Source organism: Heloderma suspectum, chromosome Z (genome assembly GCF_057233095.1).
Source record: "Heloderma suspectum isolate Gila_16-S chromosome Z, 16-S_ref, whole genome shotgun sequence".
Taxonomy (NCBI): Eukaryota; Metazoa; Chordata; class Lepidosauria; order Squamata; family Helodermatidae; genus Heloderma; species Heloderma suspectum.
In genome coordinates, this window is record NC_139476.1 from 19,848,127 (window position 1) to 19,864,391 (window position 16,265).

At 57.8% G+C, this 16,265-nt stretch overlaps 1 protein-coding gene across 3 annotated transcripts; it reads right to left on the reverse strand.

Annotated features, from left to right (window-relative positions):
• Positions 1-1,598: 1,598 nt before the first annotated feature.
• IFI30 (IFI30 lysosomal thiol reductase) lies at positions 1,599-10,664 on the reverse strand. Of its 3 annotated transcripts, none has more exons than XM_084826039.1 (7): positions 10,464-10,664; positions 5,400-5,588; positions 5,224-5,298; positions 4,167-4,262; positions 2,787-2,939; positions 2,356-2,424; positions 1,599-2,168 (listed from the first exon to the last, which is right to left on the reverse strand). In XM_084826039.1, the coding sequence occupies exons 1-7, from the start codon at positions 10,575-10,577 to the stop codon at positions 2,025-2,027; spliced, it is 840 nt and encodes a 279-aa protein (XP_084682165.1). In that variant the 5' UTR covers positions 10,578-10,664; the 3' UTR covers positions 1,599-2,024. The 3 variants fall into 3 exon arrangements, with proteins under 3 accessions (XP_084682165.1, XP_084682164.1, XP_084682166.1); XM_084826038.1 differs by having other exon boundaries at positions 10,455-10,664; XM_084826040.1 differs by lacking the exon at positions 10,464-10,664 and adding an exon at positions 9,303-9,970.
• Positions 10,665-16,265: the final 5,601 nt, after the last annotated feature.

The window sequence follows — 16,265 nt, forward strand, 5'->3', positions numbered from 1 at the left end:
TGCAGTCCTGCATGGAGCAGGGGTTTGGACTGGATGATCTCACAGGCCCCTCCCAACCCTACTATCCGATGATTCTGTAGGGACGCTGTGACTTGGAGTCTTGCGTGGAGCAGGGGGTTGGACTGGATGGTCTCACAGGCCCCTCCCAACCCTACTATTCACCGATTCTGTAGGGACGCTGTGACTTGCAGTCCTGCATGGAGCAGGGGTTTGGACTGGATGATCTCACAGGCCCCTCCCAACCCTACTATTCTCTGATTCTATAGGGACGCTCTGACTTGCAGTCCTGCATTGAGCAGGGGGTTGGACTGGATGGTCTCACAGGCCCCTCCCAACCCTACTATTCACCGATTCTGTAGGGATGCTGTGACTTGGAGTCCTGCATGGAGCAGGGGGTTGGACTGGATGGTCTCACAGGCCACTCCCAACCCTGCTATTCATCGATTCTGTAGGGACGCTCTGACTTGCAGTCCTGCATTGAGCAGGGGGTTGGACTGGATGGTCTCAGAGGCCCAACCCTACTATTCCCCTCTCCTGGCCACAGATTGCGTGGTTCCCCCCAGCTCCCCTTTGCAATGCCTCTCCTCTGGCTCATGTACCGGCAGGCTCACGTAGGCTGGGATTTGGACCGCTCCCGCCGCCAGAATACGCCCCCCCGCCCCCCCCCGCGTCCCCGGAGAGCTCCTCCCAGCCTGGATGCGGCCCGGGGGCCGAGAGAGGTTCGGCGCCTCAGGCCCTCAAACGGCGGCGTCCTCCGTGGTTGCTGTGACCTTGCAGCTGCTTGCACTTGTTTGAGACTCTACCGATATTCCTGAATGTGAGGTCTCAGCCCTGGTTTTATGAACCACCCCAGGGAGTCTCAGCTGCTGGGCGGCACAGAAATGTGGCAGATCGATCAGTCGTAGGATCAGAGAAGAATAGGGTTGGAAGGGGCCTGTGAGACCATCCAGTCCAACCCCCTGCTCAAGGCAGGGCTGCAAGTCAGAGCATCCCTATAGAATCAGAGAATAGTAGGGTTGGAAGGGGCCTTTGAGACCATCCAGTCCAACCCCCTGCTCAATGCAGGGCTGCAAGTCAGAGCGTCCCTATAGAATCAGAGAATAGCAGGGTTGGAAGGGGCCTGTGAGACCATTCAGTCCAACCCCCTGCTCAAGGCAGGGCTGCAAGTCAGAGCGTCCCTATAGAATCAGAGAATAGTAGGGTTGGAAGGGTCCTGTGAGACCATCCAGTCCAACCCCCGAGTCCAAATGGCCACTTCTGCATAAGGACAGCCTGGCTGGATCCAAGCATGGGCAACTCCCGGCCCCGACAACGAAACTGCAGTCTGGAAACAGCCTGCCTGGGAGCCGGGGAGAAGCGGGGGGCAGTGTCATTGCCTTCACGCCCTCCTTGCGGGCGTCCCGTTGGGGCATCTCGCTGTCCACCATTGGAGACAGGGCGCCGGGCCAGAGGGCGCTTTGGGGGGGCCTGATCCAGCTGCCCCGAGCTCTTCCTCTCTCCCCGGGCGCACCAACCAGGCAGCATGGCCTGGCCCCGAGGAAAAGCTTTCTCCCCCCGCCCCTGGACACACCGCCCCCGAACAAAAGGAGACGACCCTTGGGCCCTAAGAAGAGACCACTCTTTGTTTCTGACAGCGGGATTTCCATGTGGGGGCGCAATCAGTGAGGGGCGTAACGCTGGCGGGGACAATGGGATTGTCTGGGAACAGCAGGGCAGGAGTCCAGGGGGCGAGCAACCCCCCTGCCACAGCAGCCCGAGAAGCGGGAGGGTGCAGCTGGTCCCCCAAACATCTGGCGGCTGCCCCGTGGCTTTCGCGAGGGCCCAGACCGGGACTCTGCCCTGTGGCGGGGAGTTCCACCGGGCGAGGACACAGCCGGGGCGACGGCAGGGAGCGCGTTCCTCTGATCCGCCTCAGGCAGGAGAAGGGCATCGGTGGTCCCCTCCTCTGATGGGGAGCGCCGGAGCCTGGGCCAGAAGAGGCCACCCTGTGCCCCGAATGCAGGGGGGTGGGCTGGGGGCTGGGGTTACATTTTCAAGCAGCTATCCCCTGGGAAGTGAGGGAGGGGAGCGCGGCTCTTTGGATCCTGGCTCCTTGGATCCTGGCTCTTTGCCTCCTGGCTCTTTGCCGCCTGGCTCTTTGGATCCTGGCAAGCGGGCGGCAGCTCTCCCTGCAAGGGCAGAAGGGGGCAATGGTCAGAACAGCAGAGGCACACGCCAGGGGGCTCATCTGGGCACGGCCCGCAAACAGGGCCGGCGGGGCAAGACCGGGAACGGCCCGCCGGCAGGACGGACCCCCCTTGCCTATGTCCAGGAGGGGCAGCCGGGAGGGGACCTCCAAGGAGGGGGGAGGCTTGCCTGATACAAGCTGCAGACCAGCTGGAAGAGGCCCGCTTGCGCTTGCTCCTGAAGATCCTCGGTGTGTTTCTAGGGGAAAGGAGCGGGAAGTCAGAGCATCCCCGTGGGATCCTGGAATAGCCGAGTTGGAAGGGGTCTGCGAGGCCATCTAGTCCAACCCCCTGCTCCATGCCCTCCTCTGAGCCCTCTCCAGTTTGCCCGCGTCCTCCTTCAATTGCGGGGCCCAGAACGGGACCCAGCCCTCCAGACGAGGCCTGGCCAGGGCTGAGCAGGGGGGAGGCCAGGGCTGCCTGGGATTCGGAAGCTGCGTCTCCATCCCTGCCACCCCAAACCGCATTTGCCTTTTTTGCAGCCGCGTCACCTTGTGGGCTCATGTTTGGGCAAATGTCGGGGAGGCCTCTCCCCCCTCCCAGCCCCCAGCCAGCGCTTACCCCGTTGACGACGATCCAAGGCACGTATTTGTGCGGGGGCTGCAGGGCCGCGGTGTGCTGGGCATACTTGTGCATGAGCTGATTGCCCAGGTCTCCGCTCACGCAGGCAGTGATGTTGTCCATGGGGATGTCGGGAAAGTACAGCTTCATGCACTGGAATTGCAGAGCAGCCCACGTCAGTCCACCCCCCGGGGTCGAGATACCGGTTCTGCCTTCTGTAGTGCCCCGGAGAGCACAAATGCAGCGGGATCCTACCCCGGGGGAAGCGGATTTTGGAGCGCCTGAAGCTGGGATGCCTGCGGGTACATCCCCTCCAACCGCTAGGCCATGCTTCCCACCCCGACTTCTTTTGTAAACCGAGCACGCCATCTGAAATTCTCCCCAGCGGTGCCAGTCCAGGTTTCGGGGGGGCCCTCCTCCCTCCGCGAGTGCGTCCCCTGCTCCTCCCCCTCGCCGGAGCAAGAGGCAGGTTGGCCTGTGGAACTCGCTGCCCCAGAATGCGGCGATGGCCACCCATTTGGATGGCTTTCGAAGCAGTCGGGCAAAGCCCTGGAGGAGACAGCTATCACTGGCTACTAGCCCTCACGGCTCGGGGCTCCCTCCACTACCAGAGGCAGTGAGCCGATCTACCCCAGTTGCTGGGGAGCATGGGCGGGAGGCTGCTGTTCCACTCGTGTGGGTTTCCTGCGGGTCGGCCACTGTGTGAACTGGATGGATGGACCCGGGGTCAGATCCAGCAGGGCTGCTCCGAGGCTCGTATGTGGGTTGCCATGGGGAAGACGAGGAGGAGTGACTCGGGCGGGGGGGCTCTGCTGGGGTGTGGGGCCTTGGCAGGGGCTGCACCATGCCAGCCCCCCGGCACTGGCCCAGATCCCCAGCTTGTGAATATAACACTCTCTCGCTTCCCTTCCCTTCCGCTTCCCACCGGCCGAAGTGTTTTGCCTGAGGATGGAAAGGGAGCTGGGCATAGCCCACCTTTCTTCCCCACAAAGACACCCACGGGGGCTTCCGGGCCAATTTAAACCCGGGTAATCATGGAAGCGTAGAACAGTAGGGTTGGGAGGGGCGCGCGAGACCATCTAGTCCAGCGCCATCAAGAGATGCGCACAGAGAATTGCCTGAAAATGCCGTGGAAGATGTTGCCCCAGCTTGGGACCTCGTGGCCCTGATGGCTGGCGCAGGGGTTGGGCTTGATGGCCTCGCAGGCCCCTTCCAGTCCGGTGATCCTAGGAGCTCTGTGGCACCAACAGAGCCTAGGCATGGAGCCTCCCTCTCGGGGGCGAAAGCAGGCGTCGGCCACATGTGACAGAGGCACACAGGAGCTGGCCTGCGCTGCACGGCCGAGCAGGCCAAGGTGGGCACGGAAGCGGGGGGACGCACCATTCCAAGGCTCTGGGTGACGTTGCTGCTGGACTCCATGCAGAAGACGAGCATCAGGTGGTACAGCGGTGGGGGGAGCAGGGCGATGCCGCAGGCCTGGGGAGACACGTGGCAAGCCGGAGAAGGGGAGACTCCCGTGCGCCAGGCAGGAGGACCCCCATGCGCAACCGCCAACACCTGCGCCTGGGCGAACACCGAGGAGCCGTGACCCAGCTCTGCGCAGAAGCCTGCGCCGGCCGGGAGACCGGGATGGGCCTGCTCAGCCCGCCGAACGGACGGCGCCTTCTGCCAGCCCTCCAGTGTAGGACAGCTGGCCACCCTGCGGCATGGGCCTTTCTCTTTACGCCAGATGGGGCCTGGACAGCCCAGTCGAGAGAAGGCCCCTTGGCAGAGAGAACCGCCCTTGGTCAAGGCGGGCACCTGGCCCCCCAGGAGGCTTTCTTCTCAAACCAAGCCTGGCCTGGGCGGTCCGGGAAAGAGAGGAGCCTTCTGGTAGAGGACTGTCCTCTCCTAGCCTCTGGAAAGGAGGACACCTGGCTACCTCCGGTCAGCTTTTGATGGCACTGCATTAGTGCTTCGCCTTTCCCCCTCTTGCAAGGAGCCCGAGGCGGCGTACATGACCCCCCCCCCCCGTTCTAGCCTCACAATGACAACCTGGCGAGGCGCGCTGGGCCGCCAGGCCGCAGCTGGCCCGGGCACTCGAACCCAGCTCTGCCGGCTCCGAACCCTCAAAAACGGAGTGACGGGAAGAGCCCCCAAGAAAACCCCGATGGTGGGGCAGCAGAGCTGGGAAGGGCGGGCCGCAGGACGCGGGTTACGATTTGCCCGAAAGATGCTAGCGCCGGCAAAGCGGGAACGGATTCGCCCATCCCACCGCTTGCGGGCGGGCCATTGCCCGACTTGCCGCCCTTCCCAAATCTACCTCCCTTTCTCGCTCTTTCTCGCACAGACCCCGGCTGTGGGGGGCTGACCCCTGGCCCGAGGAAATGCCTCCCCAAAGGGCCCCCCAGCCCCACGGAGCTCTTGGCTCGGGCCCCCTTCGGGACCGGCAGCATACCTCCATCATGTTGCCCAGGCATTCGTCCTTGCCGTGCTGGCACTCGAACTCCCATCTCGTGGGCCCCTTGATCTCCTGCAAGGGGGCAAGCGGGAGAGGGGCATGGGCCAGGTCAGGCCAAGCCTCCCCCTGCCCCGGCCCCCCGCCCGGGCACGTGGTCCGGAGCGTGGCCCTACCTTGGTGTTCCCGTAGGGGACTAGCGTAATGTTCAGGATGTCGTGCAGCATGAGCCAGGTGGGGATCAGCTCCAGGACCAGGAAGGCGCGGCAGGCGGAGCAGAGGCTCTCGTAGTACAGGCTGATGGCCACCGGGGCAGCCTTTCGGGAGGGCCTGGAGGCGGCCTGCAAGGCGCAGTGCTTCTCTGCCTGCAAGGGAGACGGGTATGTGGCAGCATCGGGGGGTCGGCCCCGAAGCCAGCTCTCGTCCCCCTGGCTCCTGCGCGCCGTCCGTGGCCCCCAGGGGTGCCAGGCTGCACCTCCCATGGGCCATGCTCGCCGGCTAGACTGCTCTGACCACTAGGCCGCTCCCCCTGACGCCCATCCCAAATCTGCCTGCCTGTGCCTGTGCCTGCAGCCCGTTCTTCCACGTCCTGCGGCCTGGGATGGCCGCAAACAGGATGCAGCCCGCTTCTGCGTGGCGACAACCCTGCAGGGACGGGAGAGGCGCTCTCATCGCCCCCGCGGTCTCCTCTTCCCAAGCTTAACATAGCCAGTTCCGTCCCTCTTTCCTTGCCGGACTGAGTTTCTAGTCCTCTGATCATCTTCGTTGCCCTTCTCTGAGCTCGTTCCAATCTAATTTCCCAAATTGTGGTATCCAGGACTGAGCACGGTCGTCGGGGTGAGGCCTGACCAGTGCCAAATGGAGTAGAACGGTGACTTCCCATGATTTTGACACGCTGTTTCTACTGACGCAACCTAAAAATTGCATTGGCCTTTTTTGCAGCCACATCACCCCGTTGGCTCATCTTCCGCTTGTGATCAACTCAATTTGTCCAATTTCCCAAATCGTGGTGGCCAGGACTGGGCACGGTCCTTGGGCTGAGGTCTGACCAGCGCCAATAGAGCAGAACTATGACTTTCCATGATCCTGGATGCCACAATTTGGGAAATTAGACAAACTGAGCTGATCACAAGCGGAAGATGAGCCAACGGGGTGATGAGGCTGCAAAAAAGGCCAATGCGATTATAGGTTGCATCAGTAGAAATATCTTTTCAAAATCATGGGAAAACTAAACCTAAAATTGCATTGGCTTTTTTTGCAGCCACATCACACCGTTGGCTCAAATTCAGCTTGTGATCAACTCAATTTGCCCAGTTTCCCAAATTGTGGTGTCCAGGACTGGGCACGGTTGTCAGGGTGAGGTCTGACCAGCGCCAAATAGAGTAGAACTATGACTTCCTATGGTTTTGACATGCTATTTCTACTGATGCAACTTAAAAATTGCATTGGCCTTTTTTGCAGCCACATCACATAGTTTTATTTATTTATTTATTTATTTATTTATTAAATTTATTAATCGCCCATCTGACTGGTCACCCAGCCACTCTGGGCGATGTACAACCCACCATAAAACAATTTAAAACAATAAAATTTTACCATAATTTTTTTTTAAAAAAAATACCCTAACCCACCCCAAATGCCTGCCTGAACAACCACGTTTTTAATGCACGACGGAAGCTCATTAAAGAGGGGGCATGACGGAGTTCCCTAGGGAGGGAGTTCCACAGAGTGGGGGCCACCACAGAGAAGGCCCTCTCCCTCGTCCCCACCAGTCTAGCTGTCCTGGCTGATGGGACAGAGAGAAGGGCATCTGAGGCTGATCTTGTTAAGCGGCCTGTCTGGTGTTGCTGGAGGCGCTCCTTAAGATAGGCTGGGCCGGAACCATATAGGGTTTTAAAGGTCAAAACCAACACCTTGAATTTGGCCCGGAAAACAACTGGTAACCAGTGCAACTCCTTCAGCACTGGAGTGATGTGATCTCGCCGGCAGCTGCCTTTAATCAGGCGAGCCGCCGCGTTCTGTACCAGCTGCAGCTTCCGAACCGTCTTATTTATTTATTTATTTATTTATTGCATTTATACCCCGCCTTTCTCCCTCTCGCAAGGAACTCAAGGCGGCTTACATTATCCTCCTCCTCACCGTTGTATCCTCACAACAACAACCCTGTGAGGTAGGTTGGGCTGAGAGTCTGTGACTGGCCCAAAGTCACCCAGTGAGCTTCCATGGCCAAGTGGGGACTAGAACCTGGATCTCCCGGCTCCCAGTCTGTCACTCTCACCACTACACTACACTGGGTCTTCAAGGGTAACCCCACATAGAGCGCATTACAGTAGTCTAAACGAGAGGAGACCAGGGCATGTACTACCGATGGGAGCAGATGGCCGGGAAGGAAGGGGCGCAGCCGCCGTATCAGATGGAGTTGATACAGCGCTGTCCGGCTCACAGCTGACACCTGAGCCTCCATGGACAGCTGGGAGTCCAAAATGACCCCCAGGCTGCGGACCTGGTCTTTCAAGGGTAGCCGTACCCCATTCAACACCAGGTCAGCTTCCCCCAGCCTCCTCTTGTCTCCCACCAAAAGTACCTCGGTCTTGTCAGGGTTCAGCTTCAGTTGGCTCAAATTCAGCTTGTGATCAGCTCAATTTGCCCAATCTCCCAAATTGTGGTGTCCAGGACTGGGCACGGTTGTCGGGGTGAGGTCTGACCGGCACCAAATAGAGTAGAACTATGACTTCCCATGATTTTGACACGCTATTTCTACTGACGCAACCTAAAAATTGCATTGGCCTTTTCTGCAGCCACATCACACGGTTGGCTCATATTCAGACTGAAGGGCTGAGATTGGGTCCTGAACTCCTCTAACCAGCATTTAGAGGGGTAAAGCAACACACAGAAATTCGATTTGGTTTGCAAGAGCCAGGAATCCCCCCCCCCTGCACTGCCCATCCCCACCCTATAGACGCCCTGTTTTTCTTGCCCTGCATTTTGCTCTCCGACGATTGGGAAGCAGCCACCCTTGGTCCCACCCTTGAAAAGTCCCTGCCCGCTCAAGGGGGGTCAGAAGTGTGAGAACCCTCCCTGACCTGGATTCCTGCATTGAGCAGGGGGCTGGACCTGATGGCCTTGTAGGCCCCTTCCAACCCTACTCTTCTACGATTCTAACCCCCTTTTAAACCATGGACAGTTCGGTTCACGAGAGGAGGGGACTAAGCGCTGTCCCCCGTCCCCCAAGCCGCATAAGGCAAGCCAGTCCAGCGTCTAACATTATCGAACTGTATGGCCAAAGACAGCGTGCAGGGGAAGGCGTGGGCGCATGGATGGCTGGGCGCAGGGAACCACGAAGAGGACGCCATCACGGCTCCCCAACCCCGGACCGCATCCACCCACCCTGCTTCCTCTGCTGCCCTCCTTGAGGGAAGCGAAAGTGGGGGGGCTTCCTGCCAGGCGACCATTTGCCTCCCACCCTGCTGGGGCTTTCCACGGGGCGGCCCCACCCAGGAGCAGCGGAGGCTGCCAACGGATCGCCCTTCTGGCAACGGATAGCCCCCCCAGAGACCCCAACAGTACCCTGACCACTGCACTCCTTCCAGCCTTTGCTTGGAAAGGCCTAGGCTCCCCGAACTTCCCCTTCCATCGAGGAAAGCCCCTTAAAAACGGGGGGCGGGAGGAGTCTTTGTGCGTGACCCACATTTGTCCCATGCTGCCTGCTTTTCTCACTTCTCTTTTCCTGCCCTCCAGCAGCTCTGGTTTGGGCTCTCGGCCCCCTGAGGACGGGCTCCCCGGGGAGGACCACGGAGCCCAGCCCTGTTCTCTGCCGCTGCATGCCTGCAAAAGGGGTGGATGGGGGGATCTGCGACCCCAGCTTGGACAGAGCTACGGTGGCTACACAAGGGTCCTACAAGACCATCCAGCCCAACCCCCTGCTCCGTGCAGGAAGCCTGATTCCCGCCCAAGGACTAAGCAGGGCTGACGGTGCCGAGCTTCGGAGATCAGGCCAGATCCGGCACTCCGAGCATGGAACAGCGCAGCCGTGCGCATGGGCTCCGCGCCGTCGGCATTCTGCGAAACGGCCCACGCACCTTTGAAAGCTGGGGGAGATGGCCACCTTTCAGCCAGCACATCCCGCACCCTCGGCACGCAGGGAGTCCGGCCTGCCCCTTCCCGACTGCTCTCCTCACACTCGGATTCCGGCCTTCCGAGAAAATGCTCGCTGTGTCCGCATCACCCAGCCCGAGCCGAGCGTGGAAGCATCTCTTCTCACGCCCACCACCCGGGTTCTCTTTTCCCCAAGACAACAAGCCCCGATGAGAGGCGCCTTCCCCCACAGTCGTCCTTTCCCGTGCTTGCTCTGCCCGTTCGTTGTCTTTTAGTAACGTGTATAGACTGCTTTATTCACTAAAAAAGCCATCCAAACCATTTCAACCTTGAACCGCCCCCCAAAGCACAAGGACCTGAAAGCAGTCAAACAGGCACCCCACATCCTTGCAAAGGCCAGCTGAAAAAGACCGGCATTTGGGCAGCTGGGCCGCGGGGCTCGAGGGCGGGAGCCAAATCGCGCCACCCTCCCCGGAAAGAGGCCGGCGTCCCGTTCTGCCCTTGTGAGGCTGCTCTGGGGTTGCTCAGGCCGCAGGGAGCTGTTCCGGCTGATCCTCTGTGGTTAAGAAACCTGCAGACATCTCCCCAGATTGCCTAAGTACACAGCCCATTGCATGTCTGGCTGTGCCCTATGAAGCCCGATACGGCTCTGGTCCAGCTCATCCGAAAGACCGTGTCCTCCCTCATGAGCCTGCCCATGTCCGGAGACCCTCTGGGGAGGCCCTTCTCTCCGTCCCACCACTGTCATGGGCTCGTCCGGGGGGAGGCCGGGAGAGGGCCTTCTCGGGGGCCACCCTGCGGCTGCACAACGCCCTTCCCACGGCTCCCTCCTTGATGTACTTCTGGCTACGACAGCCCTGTTCCAGCAGGTCTCTGGGACAGAGCTGGACCCGGCGGGTGCCGTCTCGAAATGCTGCCATCATGCCTTAATTCAATTTTAATTGTTCGCATGCGTTGCATGGCGTTGGTTTTCACGTTTCCAAGCCACCTTGTGTCCCGGTCCGGGGAAAATGGTGGGGTATAAATAAATAGCATCATCATCACAGCAACAGTGATGTCCAAACTGCGGGCATCTCTGGGAGCACACCGGGACGGCACATCTCTCGGCCTGCTGGCCTCCTGCCTCTCCCCCTTACCTCGCACACCTTGGCGATCTCCGCGGAGCTGCACCACAGCTGCGGTGGGAAGCGGCAGGCAGTGTGGCCGCCCACGCCGCCCGCCCAGAGGGTGCAAGCGGCCAGCAGGAGCCAAGGACCCATGGCCAAGCGAGGTGCGGGGCCTGCCGAGGTCTGCGGAGGAAAAGGCAGGTCTCGCCGGGTGGCCCGTGCCCGCCCTCTTCCTGCTCTGGGCAACCTGTTTTTCCTCTCCGGCAGCTCATGACTCAGCTTCTGCCTCGTCCTGCGCAAGCGGCACCAAGGACTTGTGGGCAGAGCCCGGGTGCTATCTGGCGAGCCCCGGGGAAAGGTCATGGACCTATTCCTGAGCAAACAGTTTCAGTTCTCGCTGCTTCATGGGCGTATGGAGGCTGGGCATGAGTTCGCATGCGTTGGAGAATGTGGAGCGAACAAGAACGCAAACACAGGCGATGCAAGCCCGCACGTCTGCCATTTATTTACCCGCCCGGCCTCAGTCTGTCATGGGACCATAGAATCCTAGAAGAGTAGGGCTGGAAGGGGCCTATAAGGCCATCCAGTCCAGCCCCCTGCTCAAGGCAGGCCTCCAAGCCACAGCATCCCCGACAGATGGCTGCCCAGCTTCGTAGAATCCTAGAATAGGAGGGTTGGAAGGGGCCTATAAGACCATCCAGTCCAACCCCCTGCTCAAGGCAAGCCCCCAAGCCAGAGCATCCCTGACAGATGGCTGCCCAGCTTTGTAGAATCCTAGAAAAGTAGGGTTGGAAGGGGCCTATAAGATCATCCAGTCCAACCCCCTGCTCAAGGTAGGCCTCCAAGCCAGAGTATCCCGACAGATGGCTACCCAGCTTTGTAGAATCACAGAATATTAGGGTTGGAAGGGGCCTATAAGACCATCCAGTTCAGCCCCCTGCTCAAGGCAGGACTCCAAGCCAGAGCATCCCCGACAGATGGCTGCCCAGCTTTGTAGATTCCTAGGGTTGGAAGGGACCTATAAGACCATCCAGTGCAGCCCCCTGCTCAAGGCAGGCCTCCAAGCCACAGCATCCCCGACAGATGGCTGCCCAGCCTCATCCTGAATGCCTCCAGTGTGGGAGAGCCCCCCACCTCCCTGTCAGCACCGTCTCCAATAGGTCCCCCTTGCAGAGCAACGTTGCCCCTGTCCCTGTATTTCCTCCGCTGGCTGACAAAGAGATGTTAGGAAGCAACGTGCAGATGGGATGAAAAAGTAAGACAGGCATCAGTGACCCAAGACTGGACTGCTGCAATGCGCTGTATGTGGGGCTGCCCCTTTCCAGCATGAAGTCCTCTGCAGAGGGGACTGCACTGGCTGCAGATTCGCTCCCGGGCCAGGTCCAAGGTTTTGGGACTGGTGTGGTTCTGGTCCCCTCAACAACTCAGGACCGAGACACCTGAAAGAGAGCCTCCTTCTCTACCAGCCTGCCTGGTCACTGAGCTCATCGGAGGGCATGTTCCTGGCAGTTCCACGTGGACCCATGGAAAATTCTACTTTCATAGAATCATAGAATGGCAGAATCCTAGAAAAGCAGGGTTGGAAGGGGCCTGTAAGACCATCGAGTCCAACCCTCTGCTCAATGCAGGAGTCCAAGTCAGAACATCCCTATAGAATCACAGAATAGTAGGGTTGGAGGGGTCCTATGAGACCATCCAGTCCAACCCCCTGCTCAGTGCAGGACTCCAAGTCAGAGCATCCCTGATCTTCGGATGTGCAGCGCTAGATAAATATTGTAAATAAAGAAATAAGAAACCAGGCCGAGAGATTTGCTCGCTTCCTGCTTTGCATCCCAAGCTGGGGGAGAGTCGCATGGCTGCGGGGAACAGCCCCGGCTGGTTGGGCCGATGAAGGCCGTGAACGGGGCATCCTTGGGGGAGCTCCCTTTGTCTCTCCTCATCCTGGATTCCCAAAGTACTGGGGCAAAGTGCGGGGAGAAACAGGCCACATTTCGATGTAATAACAGGCACCAGCTTTGCTCGATCGCCACAAGTTCCCTCTGCCACACGGCCTTGAAATGGCCCCACCTGCCATTTCACCAATGTCCATGCGAGGCTTTCAGTGCAACCCACGACAAGTCCCGCGCCGGTGTGGCGAGAGTGCTGGTCTGGGAGCCAGGAGATCCGGGTTTGAGTCCCACTCGGCCGTGGAAGCTCATTGGGGGCCTTGGGGCCAGGCTCTCAGCCCAACCTACCTCACAGGGTTGTTGTTGCGAGGATGCAACGGAGAGGAGGAGGAGAACGCAAGCCGCCTGGGGTTCCTTGCAAGAGGGGAAAAGGCGGGCTGTAAAGGCAATAAATACCTAATAAATGTCCAATGCCTTGGCTGATTTCCTGGGCCTTGTGGGGCAGAGGAGGGCACAAGCCCTTTGGCCCCAGAGCAACCGGGCGTCTGCTGGGGGGACTCAGACCCCGCACACACACACGCCGGCCCCCCTCTCCCCCCAAAAACGTGGCTGTTCAGGCGGGCATTTGGGGTGGGTTCAGGTATTTTGAGAAATCCGATGCTTTAATGTGGAATTGGAGGGTTTTAAACCGTTGTCTTATCGGACATCGCCCAGGGTGGCCAGATGGGCGATTAAGAAATTTAATTATTATTATAAATATTATTATAAATATTAAAGACCCGGGCGTTCCCTGCTCCACGGTGGCAGTCAGAGGGCAACCTGGGCAAGCCGCCGCCCCAAACCACACGCCATTAAAGGAATTCTCGGTCAGGAGATGCGAGGAGCCCTGCATCAGCGGATCAGATCCGTGGTCCACTAATCGGTCACCCGCAGCTGCCATCCCAGGAGATGCGAGAGCCACACCAAGCCGCTGGCCTATTTTCCTTTGCCCTCCACGTTCCTTGGTCCTCGTGTGCAGCGTCCTTTTCGACTGCACACCCGCTGGGCGGAGACCCTCGCGTTTGACTGACGGCATGTCACTCTCGTGCTTGGAGCCTAGCAGCCTGCAAGGATTGGAAGGGGCCTGTGAGACCCTCAAGTCCGACCCCAAATCATAGGATCCTAGAATAGTAGGGTTGGAAGGGGCCAACGAGACCATCTAGCCCAACCCCCTGCTCGATGCAGGAGTCCGTGTCACAGCATCCCTGACAGGCGGCTGTCCAGCCTCGTCTTGAAGCCGAAGCATCCCTATAGAATCACAGACTGGTAGGGTGGGAAGGGGCCTGTAAGACCATCTAGCCCAACCCCCTGCTTGATGCAGGAGTCCGAATCACAGCATCCCCGACAGGTGGCTATCCAACTTCCGGTGACTGGGGGAGCAGCCCGAAAAGAGCCTGAACGATGGGTTACCGAGGCTACTCAACACGGGAGGCCTGCTCATGAAAGGCCACTCAGTGCCAGGGCCCAAGACACTGGAGGCAGCCAGATTTGCCGCTCCTCTGGAGCACGTGTCGATGACGGACTGCCCAGCGGCACTTGGACTCTGCTCTGTGTGGGAGACCTGGGTTCGCGTCCCCACTCAGCCATGGAAGCTCCCTGGGGGACTTTGGGCCAGTCACAGACTCTCGGCCCAACCTACCTCACAGGGTTGTTGGTGTGAAAATGGAGAGGAGGACAACAGTGTAAGCTGCCTTAGGTTCCTTGCAAGAGGGGAAAAGGCGGGATATAAATGCAATAAATGGATAAAATCCAACGGCCATTTCTGGGAGGTGTGAGGGCCGGCCCGGATAAATAGCACCCTGGGAGAGGGGTGCCTTTGGTGTCCCACCCCCCCGAGTCAGTTTTGCAGGGCCACCCAGAGGATTGATGAGGGCTGGTGCGGTGTGATGTCACTTGGGATGGGCCTTGCTCAAACCTCGATCTCTCAGCCACGGTGTTAGTTTGCACCAGCCCCATTCTGAGCAGGACGATCACGGGGTTTCCCTCGAATACTGTTGGCTTGGGAGCCGTTCCTCTCCTTTGGCAAGCGTCCTTTATTTCAGAGTATCCGTTATTCTTATCTTTAAAAATCATGACAGGCATGAACAAAGCAGGTATCTAGCTGACCTCCCGCAGCTGTACTTTATTATTCATACAGCGTTCGCAGGATTTGAAGACCTGCTCATGTTGCCCCAAAGGAAGGCTGTTTTCCATGGATTCTCACCGGGCACCAAGGTCATCCAAGTAGGACTTCGGAAAAGAAACACACTTGGAAACCAGCGGAAGGAAGATCCATAGGAAGAAAGCCAGATTACGAAGCATGTGGTCTTCAATGCCGATACACTAATGCCCATAGGATGGGAAACAAACGGAATGAACTTGAACTCGTAACACAGGAGGGAAATCATGACTTGATAGGGGGAACTGAGCCTTGGTGGGATGACTCTCGTGACTGGAATACAGCAACTGAAGGATATAGCTTGTTCAAAAAGAAGAGGAGGAACAGAAAGGGAGGTGCGGTTGCGCTGTATGTGAAAAATACATATCTCTGCACAGAAATACAGGAGGAGGAGCTTGGTAGCCCCATCGAGAGCATCTGGATCAAAATAAATGGAGCAAAGAATAAAAGGAACCTGGGGGTCAGAGTCTACTACCGGCCACCCGATAAAGGAGAAGGCGAGGATGAAACTTTTGAAAAGCAAACAGCCAATGTTCTAAGGAAGCATGATGTAGTAGTAACGGGGGACTGCAATTTCCCCGATATTTGTTGGGAGAAAAATTCTGCAAAACATGGCCCCTCCAGGGAATTCCTGACTTGTGTGGCGGATAACTTCCTCCTACAGAAAGTGGAGGAAGGAACTAGAGGATCGGCTATCCTTGACTTGATCCTAACCAACAGAGATGACTTAGTGGGTAAAGTAGCAGTTACAGGAACTCTGGGGGAAAGCGACCATGTTGTACTTGAGTTCTTGGTTCTAAGGGAAGCAAAAGCCGAGTGTAGCCAAACACGTACCCTGGATTTTAGGAAAGCTGATTTTCATAAACTCAGAACAATGATCAGTAAGGTCCCATGGCAAGTGACCCTAAGGAGAAAAGGAGTCTGAGATAGGTGGGAGCTTTTAAAAAAGGAAATTCTCAAGGCACAATCACAAGCAATTCCAACAAGAAGAAAAGGTGGAAGACAACAGAAGAAGCCAATGTGGCATCACAAAAAGCTTAGGGATGGCCCAAAAACAAAAAAGGGCACATATAGGAAGTGGAAAGAAGGCCAAGTGACAAAGGAAGAGTACAGGCAGGTAGCACAGAACTGCAGGGACGGCGTCAGGAAGGCTAAAGCTGAAAATGAGCTGAGGTTGGCGAGGGAGGCTAAAAGCAACAAAAAGGCTTTCTTCAGCTACGTGCAAAGTAAAAGGCAGAGGAAAGAAATGGTGGTTCAGCTATTAAACAAGGATGGCAAAATGATAACAGATGACAAAGAAAAGGCAGAGGTGCTCAATTCCTACTTTGGCTCAGTCTCCTCCCAAAAGAGGGCCTATGAGCCCCCTGGCAAAGGCGAAGTGCAAGCTGAAGGGGCAGGATTGCAGCTTGAGATCAACAGGCATATGGTCAGGGAACACCTAATGACTTTGAATGAGTTCAGATCTCCAGGGCCAGATGAACTGCATCCTAGAGTAATAAAGGAACTGGCGGAAGAACTCTCAGAACCACTGTCTATTCTCTTTGAGAAATCATGGAGGACGGGGGAAGTGCCAGATGCCTGGAGGAGGGCGAATGTTGTCCCTATCGTCAAAAAGGATAAAAAGGGTTACCTGGGAACTACAGACCAGTCAGTCTGACGTCAATCCCAGGGAAAATTCTGGAGCTGATGATAAAGCAATCCATCTGGAAACACCTTGAAAACAAGGCAGTGATTACTGGAAGCCAACATGGATTTGTC